Source organism: Drosophila serrata, unplaced genomic scaffold, assembly GCF_035046125.1.
Source record: "Drosophila serrata isolate PLE 108 unplaced genomic scaffold, ASM3504612v1 contig_334, whole genome shotgun sequence".
Lineage (NCBI taxonomy): Eukaryota > Metazoa > Arthropoda > Insecta > Diptera > Drosophilidae > Drosophila > Drosophila serrata.
In genome coordinates, this window is record NW_028257232.1 from 2,320,522 (window position 1) to 2,345,566 (window position 25,045).

The window sequence follows — 25,045 nt, forward strand, 5'->3', positions numbered from 1 at the left end:
CACTCACTGCCAGCTGTTGGCTTTGGGTTTTCCGGGGGGTTTTTCCTGACGCAACCTTACCCCGGCTGCCTGCCAGCCTTTACTTGGGCATTGTGCGCGAGCAATTCATCTCGGCGTGGAAAAACTTTTCCATTTTCAGCTTGGAGCTGGCTGGCTACCTGCTGATGCTGGAGCCTGACGCTTCATCCGAAGGTGGCAGCATTTTTGAAATTTTCGCTGGCTGATGCAGCTTGTTTTTCACTTCCACTCCCACTCCCACATCCACTTCCACTTCCATTTGGTTTGAGATGTTTCCCTTGTTGAGCAGTCTCGCTTGTGTTGTCTATATCCTTTAGGTCCTGCCCATTTGTTTTCAATTTTCCAGCAGCAGATCTTTGTTTTCCATCAACACTCGCCGCCAAGCGTATGAGTAATTTTCCCTTTACTATTTTCCGGCACTTCGGCATAAATACGTACGTAAATAATTGTGAGTTTAAATAAAGGATATACTCACTATTAGTCACTATCTTTAATTAAATTATATTAGAAGCTAAAATAATTGCAATAGGACCTTTCATTTAAAAAAAGAAATGACTAATTTCCTTATTTATTTAAGTTAAATAAAATAAATATGGTTAGGCAATGTAAAAAGGCATCCCCTTAAGGAGAGACAATGCACATCCTGTGGAGTCCTGATGGCACAAAGCTTCCTGCAGACTGTCCCCCCCTGTGGCGGAGTGAACTTCTCGCATTACTGTGCCATAAAGGACACTCGCTTTTCCCCTCTCCCTTTCCCATCTGCATCTGTCAGCGTATTTCCGGCTCGTATGTGTGTCTGTCTCTTTGTCTATGGCAGTTTACCTAATTACATTCCGGAAATAAAACGTTGACTGATTGTGCCAATAAATGAAAATAATGACGCACCATTGACTGCAAACTGGAGCCGGCAAGCGGCAAGCGGCAAACGGCCAAAACTCTGGGCAAACTTTTTCCCCGAGTTTGCTTAGAGACAGAGAGGGACAGCCAGCAACAACAAAAAAAGAGCACACGAGCTGGAAAACTTCTTGCCTGTCTGGGCTCCTTCCTCTCGGGCTTTTCTTCTGCCCTTCAGAGTCTCCTTTCACTTTCTTTTTTTCCTATGTGTGTGTGCTTGCCGTGCCTGGGTCCTGACGAGTTTATTTGCTTGAGCAGCGCTAACTGATTGTCTGTGATTTTCTTGTTTTTAGATAATGAAAGCTGCAGCAATCTGCGGCTGCGGGTACATAGAACGAAGGCGAAAGTAAGGGTCTCAGTTTAGTTTGGGTTTGGGTTTGAGATGGAGCAAGTGTAACTTTTTATATGTCCCGGCAAAACAGGAATTGCCGGCAATTTATACAGATTCCGGGGTAGCGAAAGGGAAAAGGAAAGAAACTGAAACTGAAACTGAAGCTGAAAGTGAGATTGAGTGGGTCAGTGTGCCAGATATCACAGGACCTTTTGCTGGGCAAGGGAATTAACATACATTCCTAGATGCTTGATGGTCAGGTTTTCATTGTCAGATATATGGTTATTATTTTCCAGTGGTTAGCTTTGAAAGAGAAAGGGAAAAGCACAACAAATCTGGATAATCGGCTATCTTTCTTAACCATAAAATGAACTTTTAACTACTTAAATGGACAAGTATAAAGTTTATTTTAATGCTTAACATTTTATTTGATTAATTTATCCATTTATACTTAAAGAACCCTCTTAAAACTGAAACCATTATCCCGATAATTTCCCTTCCCAACCGATGAAGTCATGCAGAATTCGGAACCGTGCAGATAAGACAACCTACGCGAAAATGCTTTCAGTGCTGGACAAGGTCTGAACCGTGTTAGCCGTCTTTGGCTTGGATTTTCTCCCAAAAGTATGCAGAGCAGTCTGAGCTGGCCAAAAGCGGTGCGTGAGCTGGCCAAAAAGGAAAGTTGGCCCCAGCTGAGGTCCAGCCCGAAACCCGGTTGCAACTAATTTCAGCACAATAACCCAAATTGAAGCGGTTTGCTGGCGCTTTGTTTGCCCACGAAGCGCAGCGAGGCGCAACGAGATGCGTGACGAAGGCGATGGCGATGGCCACGGCGAAGTGACTTCGGCACTCGGCTGATGATGGCTGCACAAAGAGAGAGCGGAAGAGAAATTTCAGAGAGCCGAACTATGCGCACGAATGTGAAGGAAGAGAGAGCGGAAGAGAGCATGGGGGAGAGAGAGAGTCAGCCGGAAATAAATGTTTGCTATAAAAGTCCCCAACAGCTGTTCGCAGGAGAATTTCGAATATTAGACATAGTTTTAATAGAATTATTAATAGATGTTTGTTTAAAAATGAAATACAAAAATATAAAATTAGTAGATAAAAACAATAGATAAATAAAAGATTGCAAAAATCTGTAAACTGAAATCAGTAAAAATTTTAACAACTCTTTGAAAATAAAGTAAATAATTCTTATTAATTTGTATATTTTATATTAATATATTTTGTTAATATTTATAAAATCTCAAGGAGGAAGCAAAGTGAACTAAACATTATGTTAATTTAAAAGCTCACATCCATAAAAAAACCTTTTTAAAAGTAACTTGAAATGATTTATTTTTGTAATACACATATTAATACATATTCCTTTAAATACTTCCAATGTCAACGAAGACCCATTATTATTTACTATATAGTTAGAGTTAGTTATGCTTACAAACTCACTTTAGTTAAAAATTCCTTCTGTTTATTCCAATGACAGCTAGTAATTTGTTTCGATAACATTTAATTGCACATATAACTAAAACATTTAACAAGTTTTCTTCATATCGCTTTCCCTGTAAAGTCCCCCCTTTGATTCGATTCGTCAAAGAATAACAAACAAGCAGAAAGGGACTCTGCTCTTCCCTCCGCAAGGACCAATTAAGCAAACATTTCACACGAACCGGAGATGCTATAAAAATCACACACCGAAAGAGAGAGAGTGAAGAGCTCCTGCTCTTTGAGTTTCCCCTAAGCGGAAAATGAGAGAGAGAAAAACGAAACGAAGGTTGTGCAGACTTTGCCACGGATACGGCTGCTGCTGCTGCTGCTGGCTTTTCCTTGGGATCCTCGTGTCAGTCGCGTGCGAAAGCGTAAAGTAAACAGACAGGCGGCTGAGGCGCCAGCTGGAAAAGCGGAAAAGCAGGAAAAGCAGCAGCAGCAGCCAGTGTGTGCCAGCGCAGGCAAAACAACAACGTTGATGACGACGACAACGACGAAGAGGCGGCAGCTGCTCAGCTCAGTCATTTAGTTAAGCGTTGGCCGCAGCGGTAACGGGTTCCGTTCGGTCCAGTTTATACGCGGTCAACGGGTCGAATGCGCGATATATTAAGTATACGCAGCGTGGTTCTCGGTTGAAACGATGACATATGGCAGGCTTGTGCTTCTTCACGCCAAAATTGTGACAGTTAAATGTGGCTAAATGGATTACCAAATGAATCAAAAAAAGTTACAAAGCGAAAACAATTAAAAATCGGGCAACAAAAAACAGACAAAGTTAATTGGGAATGTCGCTTAAAACGTGCATAAATCAACGCAGAAATTGCATTTAATTAAGAAAAACAAACACAAAAAAAATATACATAGAGCTTCACAAAAAAATAAAATTAGAAAAGAAACAAACGAAAACAAAACGTTTTAATTACGGCAATGTCACAAACAAATTGAATTGAATTGCCAGTGCAGTGACAAATGAAATGAAATTAAAGCGTCTGATAAATTGATTTACAAATGCAAAACAATTGGCAGCCGCCGAAAAAGGGGGAAAACGAGCAAAATATCAACGTCAACAATTACAACTATTGGAACAACAACAGCAACAATAAAATGCCGGCATCAAGTGGATTATATCGCATCAAGCACGGCCGTGTCCTTGACGGGCTGCAAAAACCCGCGGCACTTATTTTTATTATAGCATACATTGCGGCATGCGGCATTTGCGGTAAATATCACACGCGCACAAACATCACTGACTTTTGACTAAAAACGAAACACACACACACAATCAGAAACACCCAAAAAATAATGGTGCATATAATTTATATATATATTATACACTTGTTTCCATTTGATATTCATGGCAATTTGCGGCGCATATTGCCTGTTCACCGAAACAAGGATAATTTAATTAGGTCTTCGTAATGCATGAAATATTGTGAAAAGGCATTCGCCGCTTATTTTTCACAAATATCAAATTAAATGCCGTCACAAAGGAGAGATCGAGAAATCGTGATATCGAGAGAAATCGTTAATTTGTTACATTCCATTGGCGCCGTCGAGTGCAGTGACAGGTCAGGCGATGAGCGCGGAAATCACCTGTGCATCACCTGTCAATGCCTGACACCGCAACAACAGCAATAAAGGCAACAACGAGAGCTGCCTTCCCCCTCCCCCCCAGGAACAACAAGAACACTTGTCTACAACTCTCCAGTCTGCTGCTGTTGCTATTTGCCCCGACTATTTCCCCGCTTTCCCGCTTTCCCATCTTCCATCTTCCATCGGCTTTCTGGCTGGCAATTTGTCAAGCAATCAACAAAGCCAGAAATTGCCTGGCAATAAGACAGAGAAGGGAACAGGGACAGACAGAGAGGGAATGTTGTCGGTTGGCCGAACCATGGCGGCAAATACTGAGTAGAAATGCGAATAAACCCATCGAACGGCGGATATAGGCTGCACTGGGGGAAATAAGTAGGCCTAAGATGGGTTTATTGAAAACAATTGGGACTTTGATTCCTTGTTGAAAATAAATTCAAAGATCTTTGTTTTTAAACAAGTAATTTTTCAGTTAGAAGCTTGTTTCGCTGGGAAGAAGTCATTTCCGACCCTATAAATCATATACATTCTTGATCAGAATGAAAAAGCGAATCCATTGAGCCATTTTAAATTTTTTACCATTTTGAAAATTTTTTAAGGGGTAACATCATAAAAATTATAAAAAATTCGACAAATTTTTAATCTTTAAAAATTTTAAATTGAGTATGCAGTTTTGTTAATCTAATAAAAAATAACTAAAATGTCCGAACTTCAATTAATGCATTTTTGGCTAAGTTATGATCGATCGCACATTCGAACCAAAGGGTTCAACGTATCTTGCTTTGTATAAGAAATTTTAGAGTTTCTTTTAAATTCAGTATTCCCTCAAGTAGTTTTTAATAACAAAATATAGACTTAATTTTGTAAGTAATTCTTGCTCTAAAAAATAATTTAATATCTTTAAGTCAAACAAGTAAATTAGTTTTTAGATAGTTCAATCATCAAGTGAAACCTTTCTAAATATTTCCCATCTCCCTACAAGAATTTAGACATTATTAGTCTTAATAAATATATTCAGCTTCCCTAAAAGGCCAAAGGCTTTCTACAATAACATTTTTCCAGTCTTAATAAATACATCTCAAGTCCATAGTAAATGCTCTTGACTTTGGATAGTACATTCTTCATCCCGAAAGTATTTGTTTCTAGTGTGTGCGGGACAACAGAGCAAAGGACAGCAATATGGAAAACTAGAACACAGCCAGTGGCTGTGCCACATTTGTGCGTGCCCCCGAGGGGCAACGTCGAAGGGGTGTTTGTAAAATCGTCACAATATAAAAAAGAAAGAAAAAACAGTGCCACGTCTTTGCCTCAGGGGCAGGGCACACACACACTGCACACTGGCGACTATCTAGCGCAGCCATTGTTGCATGCCACACACGGACACATGCCTTTTGGGGCACGGCACACACTCCAGCTACAGTCGCTGTCACTGTCAATGCTGTAATGAAAAATGCACAAACACCAAAACGAAATACGAAATACGAAATCCCAAAAAAAAGAACACTAAATATGAGCCTGAAAATAGAAATAAACAGGCAGAAAGGGAGCTTAGGGCAGAAAATGGAAAAAACAATTCAGTTGCGCCCTTCGCCTCATGCTCCTCCTCCTCCTCCTCCTGTCACACTTGTGTTTTTTTTTATTTAGAGCGCATTAATATTTAGCCAGCCGCATGCACGTTCCACATAGATATATAAATGCATATTCCTATAGTATAAATCAATATTTATATGCCCGCGGTGCATGTCTAGTCCCCGGTTCGGGGGATTTTGAAGGCCAGCGGGTCGTTGCACAAACAGCATCGCTAGCTGCACCCAAATCCGCGGCTCAATGGATCCCAGATATTTGCATAATGTAACCAAAAAAGATATATATACATACATATATACACTCGTAGGTATTTTGCTAAAATCTCCGCAGTGCTGGCAAGCGTTTTGAGGGCTGTCAAAAAGGAGTTTGAGTTCGAGACACGATCGAATGTTGCCTTATAAATAAACGAGAGAAATATGCAAATATTCACTTATTCAATTATGCATGCTGTTAAACAAACATTTTTTATGTCATCTATATTTAACGTTGGTCTTTAAACGAATAAACAACGTATTTTTTCGACTTTATACAGAGTGGTTGTTGTTTAAGAAAATAAAATATATTCATTTGGAGAGCATTTTCATTTATTATTATATATTCAGTCAGAAGCATGAAAAGCTGTGAAAAAGTAATTTCCGACAGTAAAAATCATATATATTCTTAATCTGCACGAGCAGACGAATCTTTCTAGTTATCTCCGGCAGAAAATAATTTTTTTCAAAAATGTTCCATTGAAAAAAAATTTAAATTTCTCAATTTCTTGTTAATTTTATTCTTGTTCATGTTGAAAATGATTCATTTCCTCTTAATATTCGTTAATCTCTAAATAAATAAAAATGAAAATTGATTAGTGAAGCATTTGTTCTTTCTATTTTAGCAGAATCTATCAATATTATAGTTCCTTTATTTATTTCTTAGTTTCTCTGGCAGATTTATTTTGTTAAATTTATTTTCCTTAAGTGCTCAAATGTAACAACAGATAACGACAAGTTTTAAATCATTTAATCCTATAATTTAAAAGGATGTACTCTGGTTTTTCATATTTCACGAGATGAAATAGTTTGGCTTTCCTAATCCTCTGGCTTAAATTGAAGTGCCTTTCCATCTCTTTAAACTGCATTTTTAATTTCCCTCAAACTTTGCACCTCCTCTCCCATTAGACAGATCGAATCAAAAGTTTTCGGCTTGGTTTCCCATTTAAACTGGCCCCTCCTAGTTTTCCAGTTTTTCCCAGCTGACGCCGCATTGTGTTTGTGAAAACCACGTGGCTGAAAATGCATGAAAATCAGTCGCATATTGACGGCTGCAGTGGCTCGCTCCCAGCTTTTCCAAGAGTTTCCCCAGTTCAGTTCAGTTAGGACAGTTACTAGAGCATGACAATTTCATGGCCCACACCCACGAACAGGTCCTGGGTGGCTCTCTTACTGTGTGTTCGTGTGTGTGTGTGCTCGAAATTGTGAAATTGCTGTGAAAGTCGGGCAAAAAAGTTAAAACCATTGATGCCTGGCCCCGGGATAAGTGGGCCACTTGCGGCCGAAGCGGGTTAATTGGGCTAACTATCGCAGGAGCGCCAGCCTCTGTTCTGTTTTGTATTTTTTTCTTCGCTGCGTTGGTTAATTGCCACAGACCCGATATCAGACCTTTTCCTTTTTTTTGTAACCCAAAATGGTAGAGAGGAGAGAGGAGAGCGGAGAGAAGGGACAAACCCACTACCAAATTAGTCGAATAAATTAATAGTTGACTGCTTCCCGAACCGGATGTGAAAGCCCATCATATACACATATATGGAGGTATCTCACTTTGAACAAGTCACGCACGTGTTAACTGAAGTATATTTTCCAGGAATTGTTTAAGCACTATACACATAAACTCCTTTTGATATTACTTATTGCTTAATTAAACACAGCAAGTTCTTAGACATTAATTAGTTTCCTTATTAAACTAATATATGTAATCTCTATTATCTAGTTTCTAATTCATTTCATTTCCAAGAAAAAGTAACTCCCTTTAGTTTACCCATTTCTTTTTGGATAAACAAACTCTTCTTTGTAATTTGAGCCGGATTTTGTGAGGGGAATAAGATAATCGATTCACAATGGCAGGTGACAAAGTGAAAGCCGCTTTCCAAGCACACAGACAGGCTCAGAGGGATAAAGGATGCATTTGTTAATGACGCGCGATGATTGACGAGCACAGGTGCAAAGGAGCCAAGAGGAGCCAAAGGGAGCCCAAGGAGCAAGCCTGGAAATCGTTTACCCATGCATCATAATTTTGAATAAACCAGACGCTGCACAAGGTGGGGAAAGAAAGCGAATCGGAGCGGGGCAATCAGACGTCGTGAACAGGATCCTCCATGTGCAAACTGAGCCCGGGTCAAGGCCTACACACACGGCAGGCACAACACATGGGGGCAAGGTGGCAGGCATTGAAAGCGCGTTGGCAAGCATAATTTAATACGAAACATGCTGGGGCACACACTCCCGCCCAGCCCAAGTTGAATGCAACGGTAACAGAGCCATAAAGCTCACCTGTTACAAATGCAACGCCACGTGGGCGTCCTTCCATTCCCTGACCTGATCCTGTAACTGCAGGCCTGTATCCTTTCGTGCCATCCGAGCTGCGGCAGCCATAATAATCAGCACAAAAACTAATGGTCCCTTCCACACACTCACACTGGCACACACACCACCATCTCACATAAAGGATACACACACTCGGGCACATGGCTGCACTTTAAGCGCTGAAAGCACGTAAATTCTACATAATTCAGAGGAGGCGCCGCCTTTTGGCAATGGCAAATGCGAAGACATGGACATGTGTGCCGCTTCACTGAGACAAAAATCGGTGTAGTTGAAGAGGGAATTCAGTTAGGGTCTTTGAAAGGAAATCTATGAAATTTTCTTCGATATTTTTAAAGGAAAAAAGGTTAAGAAATAACTTCTGGGAAAATTAAATAAAGAAGTATATGTTGTTATTCACAGTATATTTTGATAAATTAAATATATAATCAATTAAACAAGTATTTTTATTAAATAGTGCTTTAAGCTTGTATTTTTCAATTCCCTATTTCCTTGCCTAAATAATATTTATCTCTTTACATTGATTTCAATTTCATAAGTTCGTTTATAAATATTTCTTTTGACTGTATGTATAGAAATTTTAGGGCTTTAACTTTGACCTTCTTTTGGAAATGCACATAAAGCTTGGCCCAAAATGTGAAATACATTTATTCGTATTTCATACTTTATTTTCTGACCTTCGCTTTGGATTTCTTATTTATGATTACATTAAGGTGATAATATTTAAGGTCCTCAGCTTAAGTTACCAGGGAGGAATGTTATAGTTTTTGTGAAAAGAATCAATATTTATGTTCTTTAAATCTTAAGAATTTTTACCCAAGAAATATTTATAAAATGTAGGAAAAATTATTCTCCGTGTGACACATTTAGGCTAAACCCAAACTGCAGACACTTTTTAGCTGCACTTAGCCGTCCCGCCTGCCAGTGAGGTTTGAGACCTGATCTCCCTGCTCTTGGCAGCCTCTTCCTGCTTTTCCAATTTGCAACTTTTCACCTCGTCTCTGCTATATTTTTTCCTTTCGACAGCCGGCAATTTTCTTGAACCGCGGCACAGGATCCGCCGCGTCATGGCTGGCTATTAAAGACAGACCAGAGTCAACTTACCGGCATTACCTGTACCTTTCGTGGCTGACAGTGGATGCAAATGGTTTTGTGATTTACCTTTGTCTTCTTGGCTTTTTTTGCTTGCCACAAACTTTGACCCATCATCCCGTATCGAGAGCGCTAGAGACTGATTATGATCTGAAAGGGGTTTCCTTTTGGCTAACGAGCTGTTTTGTCCAATGGCCAAAAGGCAGGAAAAAAAAGCGCGACAAGTGCCCCGCTAACTGAGTGAGTGACTTGCCGCCCTTCGTTGGGCTTAATTACAACTTGGACTCGTTTTTGGGACTTGAGAAAAAGGTTAAAGTTGGGACAAGCAAGAAGGAGGAAAAACACAGAGGGAAAAGGATATACGCTGTAGCTAAGGATTATTGATTTTTTGGGGCTATATTTTCGTGTCTTAATGTACCTATAAACATTTATAATTTTTAAACATTTTCCAAATGAAAACTCTTCTGACTTCTTGGAGAAGAAAACCACTTTAAATTCCTCTAAAATTCCCCTGCTTTCTCTCTCTGCATTTATTTTTAAGGACTGAGAAACTGTTGTTGCAACAATTAATTTGGCTCAAGTGCGCGCTTGATTTCGTTTTGTGTTTTATGTCACTCTTGATGCCTTTCGAAACCCGCTGACACAATTTCATTAACCAAACTTTTTTCGCTCAACGAACGCTCTGCGCTCAGCTCAGACTCTGAGCTCGGGTTTTTGACTTTATTTCGTTTATTTCTTTCCCGCTCACTTCAGTGCCATTCTGTTCCGTTTTCCGTTTCTGCGTTTTCCCGCATTCAGCTTTCAGTTTTCAGTTTCCAGTTTTCTGTTTTTGGTCTGGCGCGTGGAGGATAAAGAGAATTTGCCTAACAACTTGCACACACACAGCCACACACAACCGACACACACTGCCAGAAATTGAAACTTTTCAAAAGCAATTGCTTGAATTTCAAGTGAAAACTTTCTTCGCGCGTCTGCTTCGCTCCCTTCTATGCTTCATTTTTCTTTTTTGGCCAAGAAAGTTGTAACTTTTGGCAGAAATATGCAAGCATACATTGAGATACAGATATATATAGGGTGTATATATATATTTCTAAGTAATTGCGCGACGAGGCAACTAGAGCAAACTGTCTGCCTTTTAAATGCCAGCGAGCGCATTGACGCCAAAGCCAGTGGAAAATGGCGTCGCTCCTTTCCAGCTGCCATTTTGAAACAAATGCGTAAGAGCCGCGGCAGCCATCGAGATTAAGTATCCGCCATGGTGCCCCAAAGTTACACCGAGATTCCCCGGCATCTGGCATATGGGAAATTGTTTCAGTGCAGCTAAGTCTCTCAGCTGATTACCGAACAGTCAGCGAACTGCTTTGTATGCGGATAATCAGACTTGAAAGTTCCATTGGAGTTCTCCTTCTGCGAATTTCCCAACCCCAACCACCCAACCACCCAACCCCCCATTCCCACATTCCCAAAGAAGTGTCAGAAAGTTCCGCGGAAAACTTTCTCGTTGTGTAGTATTATTGGACAATTTATATAATTAACCCATATGAATATTTATCTTTGGCTGAACTTAAATTTGCCGAAATTAAATCGAGTTGGCGTGTTGGCCTTAAAAACAGAGAGAAAGAGAGAGACAGGCGGCGTCTTTTTCCGGCCGTAATTCTCCGGCGTAAGCTTTCGAACCGGGGCTTAGCAGGAGGCGCGAGTCTTAGGCATAAAGCTGGATTATGGCTTTAAGTGTAATTACCATTTACATGGCTTCCATCCTGCCAGCTGACTGTATTAACATGCTCCTAAGTCCTTTTCCCTTGGCACATCCGTGAAATGCGAAAAATACGCAGGAACGAACACGGAACTCGGAGCTCGGAACTCGGAACTCGGAACACGAAACACGGCTGCAAATGTTATTAAAAACTTAAACATCAACGGGGCGAATAAAAAAAATTAATGGTGGGGTGAAAGGTGGCTCGTTTCACGGTCGTAATTAGAAACTTTTTAGTTGGCACACAACGCCAGCGCACACAAAAGTTGGACATGACTTTTGAGGCATTAGCCTAGCGCAGCCATTTTCGCGCCATGATGCGGTAATTAATTTTCCAATCCCCCCTCCCTCAGTCAGAGGGGAAGCCGAGGTCTGTAGGGGTTGGGGTGCCACAAATTGCTGGACACTCGCGGCTGGTTTAGTTGTCAAGGCCGCTCGACTTGGCTCGGTAGATGGGGTCAGTCAGATACGCGAGGGTCACTTTAATGGATTCCCAGAGACATTCCAATACGAGAAACCAGACAAAGAACATTAATCTAGAGCTAAATAGAAGAGTATTAAAGATTTGCAGCCCCCAATGTAATCCAAACTCATTTCTAATTAAATTTCCTTGCATTTTTATGACAGTTTCTTCAGGTTTTACATTTAATGATTCAAATTTCTTAGAAGATTTCATTAATTTACAATATTTATATTTAAACATGCGTATTTATCTCCCCATTAACCACTGAAACCACCCTCGCTCAGTGCCATTTCGACGGCATAATTATTTTTCTCGCCAAATTCGAATTCAAATTAAACTTTTGCTCGTAGATTTTCGGAAGAGTCTTGCGTTTGCGGTTGGTCTTTGTGGGTTTTCCATTAAATTATAAATTTATGGGCCACGCAAAGGCGGCCTAAAGCCAAATGAGAGTTGGTGTGGGCGTGCTAGCCATGTACGAGTCCTACTTAATTACCGTGATAATTTACACTTTCACTGGCATTGCGGCTTTAACCCTTGATTTTGCCACCCCGCAGAATATACACACATTGAAGTACGTGTGTCCTCCACATAAATTAAAGTTTAAAGCTCAGTAAATTCAGTGACATGGGGAGCAGGGAAAGGGTTACGTTGTACAGGGGTAATTCAATACTTATAACGCGTAAGTATTTTTTAAATTGTTTTGGTTTTGGGACTTTAAATTGTATATTAAAATTCCTACCAGATTTGCTGCTTTTATTTACTGCCTAATCTCTTTCGACAGTTAATTAACTCGAAGTTACTCAAAGGCACGTCCTACTGTAGTTGCATAAATAAGTATGTTTAAGTTTGGCGTTGCGTAACAATTTGGATTACAGTTCAAGTAGTTGACAGTTTTTCGGGGGGAGGGAGTCGGCAAGGACATCAGCGGGAGACATGGAGCCAAAGAAGAAGCGACAGGCTAATTTATGAAAATTGCCGTCGAAATTATTGGCAATGAACATTTGGCGAAGAGTGCGTGGGCGTTCGGTGGTTCGGTGGCTGAGTGGCTCAGGGGCTAAGGGCTCAGTGACGCAACATCGAGCATCGCCACGCTGCGGTCCCGCAGATCTGTGATTATGGACTGGAACGTATTGAAACTTGCTGTGGGCCCCGCCTCCTGGACAAAAAAGTATGCAAATATTTGTGTGCTCCGGCGAAAGTCGAAGCGAAAGTGCCTCTGCCGGGGTGCCACGAGTATAATTTATGACTGGGCTGCTTAAATTTCACTCGCAACGCCGGAATTATGAACATACAACGGCGGAGATAACATTTCGCCGGCTGCCAGCTAAGCAAAAATTAAGAAACAACAAGATGGTGTGGAAATACACGCTGGCAGGACGAGGGGCACGAGCAACCGGGTGTATTGACTAGGATGTGGTTGCCATTGTTGCCTTTAATCTTTGGGGCACAATTTACGCGATTCCGCACACAAACTCACGCAGCAGTCTTTGGCTTCAACCAGCTCAAGGACAAATGATAACGCTTAACACAGAGCCGCCAGCGACTGCCTAATGATACTGTTCCATCGAAGGGGGACACACAGTGGCAGGGGAGTGGTTGCCATTGCCATTTCCCCCCAAAAAACACAACAAGGAGCAGGGCAAGTATGATGATGACAGCAAGGACTGTGACTGGGACAACAAATTCTGTCATTAGATACTGTGTAAGAGAGAGAGTAACCAAGCAGCGAAATACCAACCGAAAATATGGACGAAGGGCTAGTTTTTGCAGACCGAAAGTGGGGATCCCCTAACACAGTTATAGCTACAACAGACAAACTTCTTGGAAATATTCACCAAAGAATGTCCATATCAGGCATGTCTTATTTGATTGTAAGCCACCTTAAAGGTGTTTGGGAATATGCAAGGCAACACTACAAGGGAGAGATTCCCAAGACGACCCTGAATAATATGAATTCCATTGGCAGTAGGCATTAAATTTTACAAGAAATCGATTAAATTTAGTAAAAATATAAATAGTTTTGTCTTATATTTGCTTTAGAGACTCAAAGGCTTACCCGAACCTTTGAGAGTATAAACTCTTTATAGATAAACTTTGAAAGGTTATGCAAGGTATTAAATATATATATTAGTTCTGAACTATTTGTATTTATTTAACCTTTGGCACCAACCTCTTACCAAAATCTTTGCAACCCTTACCAAAGTGTATAACAAACCCGCTCATTTGCCCTGCTTTGCATTTATTCAGTTGACTTTGCTTTAACAATGAGCTCGGAGTCAGATTCTGCGCTTACATGCCGCATAGATTGAATATTTCCTGCTGCTGCCGCAGATTTGCCAGGATGCCGAAAGCAAAGGAGCACAGGCAGCATCCGAATCAGAGTCACAGGCAGCAGGAGCAGCAGCGGCATGTGGAAATGTTTTGCCGTTCATAAATTTATGCCACGCGGCCAAGGCAGCAGCAACAAAAAATTGTTGCCTCTTGTTGAAATCTTGTCGTACATGGCCGGAGGTTGGTTGGTGGAGGGAGGTTAAAGAGAAAAGGGAAAGGGAAAGGCTAAGGGGGGCTGCCACGCAAATAGAATTTCAAAGAAGTAAATCTTGAAATGAAATTAATTTTCTCAATTTTCCAAGCTGCATCACGGCCGTCTCCCCGGGGTTCTATGGAGATTCCGGAGTCCGGAGTCCAGACAGACCAGAGTCCGGGCATTTGCATAGAAGTTGCTGTTGTGGGCGTGGCTGCAAAACAGGAAAGTGGAAAAGTTCTGGCCCAAGTGGGTTAAGAGCTCCGCCTCGCCAGATCGCAGCAGCAGCTGTTGTCCTTGGCCTACACACACACCCAGACAGAAGAGACATTTGCCGCATCCCTTTCCCTTTCGTTTCTGCCAGAATTAGCTCCCAAATCGATTGATTGATTAGCCAGGCTCACATTATTAATGCGAGACAGCGAGGCCCAGGACGAGGCATAATAAATGTGCATCGATTATAAATTATAAGTCATTATGCTGGCATAAGATTTATGGTTCGATGAAGTGAAATCCCCATAAATTCCCGTAATCCATTGATTTGTTAATTAAGCTGTCAGAAGTGCATTCAATCAGGGGTCTCTGCAATCAGGCAGCAGCCGCAAAAGCCCGCTTTCAGGTGCACCCGAGATGCCGCAACAAAACAAATTAAATAAGTCGCCGCCGAGCGAACGAGTGCAGTGAATGAAAGCAGCCACACAACACAATGGCCGCTGGTCTCGCAAACTTTCTCCTTTCTCAACAAACGGAATGCCTTTCCCCCATGTGATTGTGCTGTTGTGGCAAGCTGAACAATTGCCAATAGATTGCAACACACAACGAGAGATACACTGAGGGAAAGGGTACAAAGATGTTGCACTATGAATTTGAATTTGAAAATTGTAGTTAGATATTAAATGTATAAAAACTAACAAAGATCTTGAGGAAAAAAGCTCACTGCTAGTACCTACAGGAATACTTAATCAGTGAAGGAATCATTTCCGACCCTATAAATCATATATATTATTGATCAGCACAAAAAGCTGAATCGTTCTAGCTATGTTTGGAAACAATTTATATTTTTTGAAAATTTTTAAAATTTTATAAGGGGTTAAAATTGTTTAAATTGTCAAAAATTTATAAAAATTTTAAAGGTTTTAAATTGTCAAAGTTTATAAGCTTATTTTTTAGCCTTGTAAAAACTAACACAGAACAGCTTTCCGAATTGGAATTAATGCATTTTTGCCTTAGTTGTAATAATTGAAAAAGTGTATTTTTCCTAATTAAAATGTGATAAATAAATATTGATTTAAAGTCCCCACAATCGACATTTTTATGTATTCTAAATGAATGAGTCATTTCCGACCATATAATCCATATATATTATTGATCAGCAAAAAAAGCTGAATCGATCTAGCTATCTGTGGCTAAAATTGATTTTTTTCAAAAATTTACAAAATTTTTTAAGGGTTTATGTCGTTAAAATTGTCAAAAATTGGTTAAAAATTTTAAATTCTGTAAATACTTAATTAAATATGCACATTTGTTAGGCTAACGAAAACTAACACAAAACAGTTTTCCGAATAGAAATTAAAGCTTATTTGGCTTAGTTACACCCACTTAAAATCCATATTTCCACAGTCTTATTTCATCAATTTCAACAACTTTTCTTTTTCCACTTCCTAAGAGAAAATGTAGTTGTTGTGTTACAACTCCTTTCGATACTCATTTCCCATACAAAGTTTACCAATAAAATAAAATCCAAGTGGCTCATCCCCCTCAAAGTATTTTCCACTGTGCACTTTTCTGAATGAAACTTAAGCATGGGTTTTCCCATCAACATTTCATGTGCGCAACCACTGGAAGTTTCGTCTCAAGTTGAAATGATTGCGCAGCAGCAACTTCCGCACTCAACTGCAATTAGTTTATGTGGCACACGAACGGACTGGCAGGATTTCAACTGAAAGTCTCTATTCTACAGGGCACCTGTCAGTCGACGACCGGTTTTAATGGTCGGAAATCATGCAAAGTGCACGACGTCTGAAGCAGAATTAAAGTCAATTTGTTTAAATAATAGCTGAAAAGTACATATAAGCACATACACGCTCACAGTCGAAAACTTTAAGGTTATGGTCCGTAAACTCACATTACGTATACGCAGCGTGTGTGCGGTAAACTTTTCGGCCACTGCATCTGCTATTTGAGAAATTCACACACAAACACAGAGAGAGTGGTACATTTTATGTAGGAAAAAGATGCTTTGTGTGTGCTAACCAGATGTATCAGTGAATTATTTGTGAATTTTGCATACTGGCATCCCTGTGGATTTGCATGTTCTCGGCTCTTATTAGATTTCCATTAGCAGTAACAATTTAATCGAGCGTGTATTATGCAATGGGCAAACCTGCCTGCGTAATTTTCCAACAAATGCACTTGAGTCCTATAACTTCAGGTCTCGAATTACGTCCACTCGGAGTCTGTATTTGAAGCAAACATTTCAAACGGTTTGGCTTCGAGGAAAACCGTAACCGCAGGACTCAATCTGTGGTGGATAGGCTGCTTAATTGCCACAAAGTTGGAGCTCCTTGGGAGCTCACCTTGATGCCATTATGGCCACAAGCAAATCAAGCAAATACATTTTAAACTCAATACATCCGTTATGTCCTTCCATCCATCCATCCTTGCAGCAGGGACTGTAAGCCCCCGTTTTCTATTTGGGCTTAGTGGGAAATGTCAGCGGCATAAAACGGATAAGGGACAAATGTGACAGCTCACAGAAAAAAGCATTCGGATTCGGCTTTGGCATCGGCTTCGGGCTTGGAGTCGAAAAATGTAAAGGAGCAAACATAAAAGGCAGCGGACGGACCAGCGCCCAGATTTGCCCAATCTCGGCTAAGTCAACGACAGTGTCAACGCGGCGGATGGGTGATGTCGAGATGTCTGGCGCTGGGGGACAGAAAAAGGTCCTCCTGCAGGATACACGCTCGTGCGGCTTTACACTTCGCCGACAGCGGACATTTCCCAGGCATCGATCAATGGCATTCGCTTAGCCGCCTGGGCGCAAATAAATTGAACTTAAATAGACGACGTCAAGGGCATTAAATGTGACGTCGCTGTCAAGTTAAGTGCCGAAGGTGGTTGGGAAAGCGGTTACCTCGATGACGATGCTCGGCTTACAGGACAGCATGGGCTCTGACGAGTGTCCTTAATGCACAATTGAATATCCTGGAAGCTAAGTGAGAGAGACTAGTTGTAAGTTATTTGAAGGGATTCCCTACTATTATTTAATTTAAGAAATAGGTTAAGTCCTATAAAAACTATTTCCCTTTCGCCTTACTTTTAGTGTCCCCCAGCAATCACAAATCACTCTGAAAGTGAAACAATTTTTCCATAATTTGCAAGCCAAATTGAGAATAAAATCCCCCGAGATTTCGTTGACACACTTTACATGGTTTTTATTTATACATATATCTCATTCCCCTCCCAAGCATGGGCTCATAACATCCCCGTCCAAGGGGCCAGAGAGTAGAGGGTAGCTAAGCTCAATTCCGATTTTGATTACACTCGGTTTTGTGTGTTGTCCTGTGCCGTTCCTGTTCCGTTCTGTTCTGTTCTGTTCTGTTCTGTTCTGTTTTGTGCCTTTCTGTCCCTTGTAGTGCCACCAAATTTGCCACATCCGGCGCACAGGCAGCAGTTTATATTTCGACTCGGAGTCGCCGTCGCTTTGTGGAAAATGTCAAGTGTGTCTGGTCGCCCGAAATAAGTGGACTGCCAAAAAAGTTGCCTTCGTCCTGGACGCCTTCGCCTTCGGCCGCTTTGTCTCCGGTTGCCGAGCTCTGTGCTGTTGTGTCCTTTTGCTTTATTCTTCGTTTAATAATATTTTCACTTTGATGCCACTCTTCTTCTTGGGTCAGTCGAAGACTGCGGGATAAGAGAGTGGTTTTCTGTTTATGCCTCCACATTACGGAAGTTGACAATTTAATTTTATGTACTTGCCACATTCCCGTCGCCGGTGCCACAGCCGCAAGTGCTGGCGGCAGATACTAAACATTTATTGGGGGCCAAGGCCAAAAGGTTCGACTATTCAAAGTGCTCACCCAGCCGTGGATTCTGCTGGGCTCTTGGCCAGGCTCTAACCGCATTCCCATTCTAATTCGCACGTGCTTGCAATTTGGCAAAGCCCCCTAATGTCGTCGTCGGTGCTGCTCGGTATAAATCTTCATTATGCACAAAAACATTCCCAGGCACTCCCCCACTTAACTTATGCTCTTTTATATGAATTCTCCCTCGTTTGCCGCCTTTCCATTTGATTTCACTTGGCTTTGGATCAAGGATTTCGCAGATACTCATACAGAAAAAAAACACCCGATTTGTACCTTATTTATTTGGCTGCCATAATTTATGAATACATTTTGGGCTTACCGAAGCACTGAGAAAATAAGGAGAAGGGAAAATATACTCGGTTTTGGAATCTATACAATTTTACTTTAAAAATACCTAAAGTAATACCTAGATTTTTAAGAACAATATTTTAAAGGACACATTTTATTATCTGTACAAAAGGCAGAAAGAACTTTAAACAATATATTCCAATCAATATATTTCCTTAGTTTCAATATTGCTTTTTAGTTTCATAAATGTAAATATCCTTCTGTTGAGAATTATATACCATATATTTTCCCTCTGTACACATATCCTGTGTGTGTTCCCTTTGAAAGCTGATGACGATGACGTCCCATTTGAGCCATTATTTATTGAGGCATGAAGGGTGGCTAAAGTTGCGCCTAAAAATAGATATTCAGATATTTTGAGGGATTCATCGGCCCCTGACAACGGAAGAAGAACTTTTCACTCACAAGATTCGGCAATTAGCCACAATTTTACTACGGCTTCTGCCCCGGCTGCCAACTATTTAAAACTTGGCAAATTTATCGGGGTGAGCCCGAGGAGGAGCATATTGTGTCGAATGGAAAACCCCAAGTTGGGCACTTAGACACGAATTGAAATAAAATAAATAAAATTAGAATGCTGAGTCTCCCCCACAAAATGTTCGCATTTATTCCCATTTCATTCTTTTCTTTTCTATTCTATTTGGGGGAAAGCATCTGCCATTCCCTTAGCGCTTTCAAGACGCAGATAGAAAGCCAATTTTATGACTCAACTTAAATAGGCACTTTACTTTTGCCTCTTAATGCCTTTTTACGAGAGTTGGCGTTAGTGGTGCTCGCAGGGATCCGCGACATTAATGATGGCCACTCCCCCGCCGAGCAGGGAGAAGGAGGCTTTATTGGAAAATAAATGGGCGAATAGTCCGCGGCAAGTGTGTGGCGCACTTATCTGATTTTACACTTGCGCCCATCAAAATTATGACAGTCGCAAAGTGAATCGCTTTTGGCCGAAAAGGCACAACTTTTAGCCAAGTTGCAAAGTTGCGAGGGCAACAAAGCTACAAAGCAGGCATGCGTGGGCCATTTTGCAGAATTTCAATTAAATGGTGGCGTTGGAGGAAAACTTTTCGCCTCCTAGATCCTGGAACCAGGAAAGTCTGGAGAAGCCGAACCGAAATCCTCGAGGTCAGGGGACCGGGCCAGTTGACGCATTTACACACAAATTACCGCCAAGTGTCAAATGCAAACATTCCGTCGACGACAACAGCAAACGACGACTGTGGCAACAAACAATATTTGCCATAAAAACAGAGAGCGACGGGAAAAGTTTCGTAATGAAGCAAACTTCCGCCAGACTCCAGCCACTTCAAGTTTACTTTAAAAAATTTCAAGCGGACATTTTAGAAGCTGAGCTGAGCGTCTAATTGATAAATTTCAGCATTCGGCCATACATTTAATTAAAACTTTTCAATTTCAGTCAGCCAGCCAGCCAGCTAGCTAGTTGCAGGCCCTGCCAATGTTTTATGGTCATTTGTCCCCGTGCACTCTCGATGGCCCCCAAAAAGTTGGCCCTCGAATTTGTGTCAATTGTTGGTGCCTTAAATAACTGCCACCGCAAATTTAGTTGCAGCTCAAATGGAATAAATTATTCCAGCGAATCGGAAATGTACTCGCCATTTATTTGTGTTTTAATTAGAGAAATTTATGCGCACAATGTTCGTAACATTAAATATGAAATCAAATGAAATTAATGAGTTCAGCCAGAGCTTGGAGCACAGGATGTCGCTAGCCCGCACAATTATCATAATGATATTTGCCAAACGTTTTTTTTCTGTATTCTGCAGCCTTTAATTTAATTGATGACAACGAGAGGACATTGAAGCAATTAAATAAGTAAATTTGCGTATAAAAAAATACAGAAATCACACATTTAGATCTAATATGGTAACACAAAAAATAAAATCTTCATGGTTTATACAAAAAGTATATAAGATATTTCAAAAGTTATGTTAAATTAGAGTTGACCCTAATTTTATGTTTGCTTTACTTTATTTAATAATTTAAAGGTGTCGAAATACAATGGCGAATGGTTTAAGCTGTAAACTAATAAACTACGAACCTTCCTAATTTTTTTTATGCTTTATAAGATTTTTCAATAAATGTGCGGTGTGATTCCTCAATGACTCTAACATACTATTTATTAATTAAATACTTGTAAGGTGTACTAAATATCGGGCCGATGTTTAATTCTATCCCATTTTCAAGCAAGAGAAGTGAAAGTAATGATTTGCAGCAATTTAAATCCTCATTGATATTATTATCATACCTTTCTGGATTTCAAAAAAATCAATTATCATTATTCCCTTACCGAAATTAGAGATATATCGCAGCTTGTTCAGTCGACATTGCGTATACGCCATGTGTGGTTGTGCTAGCAAGCAAACTTAATTAATGTCAAGCCATGATGTCAGAGGCAACATAAATATTCCGCCAGTGCCAGTGGCACAGTGGGGCGTCGACACGAGCGCACATGAGAAATTATTGATATTAGTTGAGGAGCAGCAGCAGTACGGAGGGCGGGACGAGCGGATGAATCACGCAGCTTGCAGCGAACTTTTGATTAAAATGTCGTAGCAAACACTGCCAGGAAGGAGGAAGCTGAACGGGGGCTGTGGGGGCTGTGGGGGCGAGGGCGTGAAACTTTGGCGAATGCACACAAATTGCGAATGTTTCGCCAAACGAAAAGTTGGCAAATCCCACCGAAAATGTTGCTCTATCTGTATGGCTCTGAGCTGCAACATGTTTGTGGTTGCAGCAGGGTTTGGATTCAGGTTTTAGGATTGGGACCAGCTCTCGTTCTGGTTCTGGTTCTGGTTCTGGTTCTCGCTCTCACCCTTGGCGGTGTTGACAATGCCCAGCACCGACCGGCGGTTGCACAATGCAGAGCCGGTTACCGATTCCCAAGCCCAGACCGTGAGCCAACCGCCGGAAACGAGAAAAATTCGAACGGGAAGTGCGGACTCCGGACTCCACCAAACTCGCCGTGAAAAATTCAATTACAAAGTCGCACAAACCATCGAAAGAATGCAAATTTACACGCGGGCCAGGAGAAAGTGCAGTCGAACTGGTTCAGAAGCTGTTTTGCGGTCTGCCAGCGACCATTACGATTACGCTTACGTATGTAGCTGGGGACTGGGGGCCCGGAAAACTGGCAGGAAAAGCTGCATGTCGCAAGCATTCAGTCACGTGCGAACGTGACGAAAATGCCACGATTCAGTTTTGGCCAAGTTCTGCGTGCCAATGAGGAGTAGCAACAGCAACAGTGGCAGTGGCAACACCAACAGCAACACAGGCAGCAGCAGCAGCAACATCAGGAGTAACAGCAGCAACACCACAAGCAATCGCATTGTCCCGAGCTGGTTATTTGTTTGTTTTGTGCGTGCAAAGCGAGTTGTCCTGACAGCAAAGGCACTGAGAGAAAATCCAGACTCACTATTATATTAAATTTCTTGATAAAGGAAGGGAAGGGATATGTAACATGAAATCTTTCAAGAAATGTGTACAAGGAATGTGCTCCTATCCCATTAGGTATTTTTAAATTTTAAATTTGTAATTTCAACATAAATTCTTTACTCTATTATCCCGAAAGTTTTCTCTTCAAAGTCCTTGGAAATTACCCAACTATTTCTCTCTCTGTCTGCCAGTTCCTGGGTAGCTTCTTCGTATTCATAAGGCTGCAGCCGCAATACAATAGAAAAACCGCAGAGTGCGAAATGCCAAATACGAGGAGAAATCCTGACTGACCTCCAGGCAAAACGGAAGGAATAGCTCCTGGCTCCTGGCTCCTGGTCCTGATCCTGGGCTTCTGACTCCTGAAAGGCTGCAGTTGCAAATTGCTGTGGCAACGAAGTCTTCTCCACATGTCAATTGAAGGAGGGGACGATTTCTAAGGTGTCAATCAGAAGAAGCTGCATTGATTGACTCGATTGTTCGCTTGTGTCACAGCTGGGTAAATTGATTTTCAATCCCCTGGAGAAGCCAAGCAGAAGGCGAATTCCTCTTAAGTCTGGAAAGTCATAGAGAATTCCAGGGAAATGCCTATGGACCACCTCACGATTAATGGCAATATCCGGCCAACGTCTTGGCAACGTGCTAATTAAGTGCCATTCCACAAGAGCCTCTGCAAATAGGCCCCTGGCGAATTCCATAACTAATTAATTTTGCATTACTCAAAGTGCAAGGCGCCTTGGCCACTGGTCTTTTGGTCCGGCCTTCTGGTTTGGTCTGTAAATTCAATCATTGTCGGGACAACATAATAAATTTCACAATGATTGGCATGCAATATTTACGGCACGGCCACTGGACACTGGACACTGGACACAATTAGAGGTCCCCATGGACGTGGTCAAAATGAAAGCCAAACATCAACATTTTCTGCACATTTTGTGGCCAAGAAATCAAAATCAAAACCGATCCCAAAATGCATTGGGCATAATTGAATTTGCAGCCCGGCAAATTTGGCCTAATTGAGGCTGCTAAACAAAACCCAAGCATGTTTGCCAAAAGCAATTATCTTTAATTGTGAAATATTATTTTGTTGGACCAACGAATTTTACACAAATTACGCAGCGCAAATAAAAGCAGACTCAGGGCCAAATGGGTACGGACGGGTTTGGGTTCAGGTTTTGGTAATATGTAATGCGGTTGAGAGTCTGCGGGTGAATTTTCTGGCTATTTCATATGTGTCCGTGGGTCTGCACCACGGGAGCACGGTGAAAGGATGTCGGTCCAGAGGGGCGACCAGTGTCCAGATATGGATAAATAGTAACCCATGCATATATTATAAATAAATAAACGTTATAAATGATTTATATTTCCATTTAGGAACCTTGTTAAATTCAAGAACATTAAATGTAGACCAAAAATATAATACCTCCCAAGCTTTCTGTCTTAATTAATCATCAAATTCATAGAAATCCCTACCATAAATAAACCTGTTAATATTATACCTTCCCACTAGCTCCTTAGACTCCCAGTTTTAGCTTGGGGGAAATTCCGCGGAAAGCGTAACAAGGCCAGGAGACTTAATTAGTTCTGTCAGTTTATGCAGATTTCGTTGAGGGGGGCCTAGCTAATGAAAATCCCGCTGTAAAATATTACGTATACGCACGCGCCGGGCGCTCATTCAAATTAATTGACTTCACGCTGTTATTGTTTATCCGACAAACTGTTGCGGCGCCACCGGACAGCGCATATATTAACACATTTTATAATGTCACCGTCGCCCCTCTTCTCTCTCTCCTTTTGCAGACCACACGGCCTCGGCATCATCAGCATCGGCGCCGGAGGGTGGAAGTGGACCATCAGAAGCCTCCACATCCAGCGCACAGCCATCACTGCGGCATATAAATCAAAATTTAATTATGTCGCAGTCCAAGGAGGCTGAGCCAGAGCCAGTGCCCGTGCCGCAGCCTTACGCTGCCCAGAGTCCTGGCCCAGGATCCATAGCTGCCGTGGGAGGAGGAAGTAGCAGTGGCAGTGGCAGCAGCATCACCAGCTTCGACTCCACGAACGTGATCGATGACAAACGCCAGCCAACGCCCACACACCTGCAGGAGCCGCAGCAGCAGCAGCAGCACTCTCACTCCCATTCACGCATACAGGCGAAGGACACGGCAGGACCCTATCCCATACCCGTCCACCGGCCAGAGCCGCATCCAGGGGAGAATCATCTGGAGGCTGGAGGGAATGGCCTGGACGGAGGCCTGGACCTATTCGGCACGCCCATGTACTTTGGCACCGAGAACTCCACGGTGGTGACCACGCAGATCGGGGCCACCGCCCATGTACCCTGCACCGTTCATCACATCGGCGAGGGTGTGGTGAGTACTCCTCCCAGCATTGTTTTAATATTTTATCAAATGCGAATCCATCACTGGACGCTTTGTTTGCTTTTGATGATGACTTTTGTGCCAGTTTCTTCTGTCAAAGAACTGGATTTCACTGGGCTTTTCTCCATAATTGAAATGGAAATGCATTGAATGTTAATTGATGAGCGATTGATCAGAAACTGATTGTTTTAGTAAGGTTTTATTCCAGATTACTTTGACCTAATGAGCTTAGGGTATGGGAGTTCCTTAGACTTGGGTTTATTTGGTTGAGTGCTTGGGTTATGCGGGGTTTTAAGTTTTAAGGATTTAAGAAGTTAAGAAGTAGAAAAAAAACTTAATCTTTTTCATATTTTGTAGTTTATTAAAAAAGGTTTAAAAAGATTTTTAGATCTTTGAAAATTCGTAGAATTTAATCCCTTTAACAAATCAATTAATATCATGCAATATACTGCAGTTAAATCTTTTTAT

At 41.5% G+C, this 25,045-nt stretch overlaps 1 protein-coding gene across 1 annotated transcript in view; it reads left to right on the forward strand.

Moving 5' to 3' along the window:
* The first annotated feature begins 3,061 nt into the window (after positions 1 to 3,061).
* Positions 3,062 to 25,045, forward strand: part of dpr13 (defective proboscis extension response 13) — a 40,700-nt gene continuing 18,716 nt past the window's right edge. The window contains exons 1-2 of the mRNA XM_020944882.2: positions 3,062 to 3,947; positions 23,997 to 24,568. Of these exons, the coding sequence (XP_020800541.2) occupies positions 3,737 to 3,947; positions 23,997 to 24,568 (783 nt within the window). The 5' untranslated portion in view covers positions 3,062 to 3,736. The remainder of the gene's footprint in view (positions 3,948 to 23,996; positions 24,569 to 25,045) is intronic.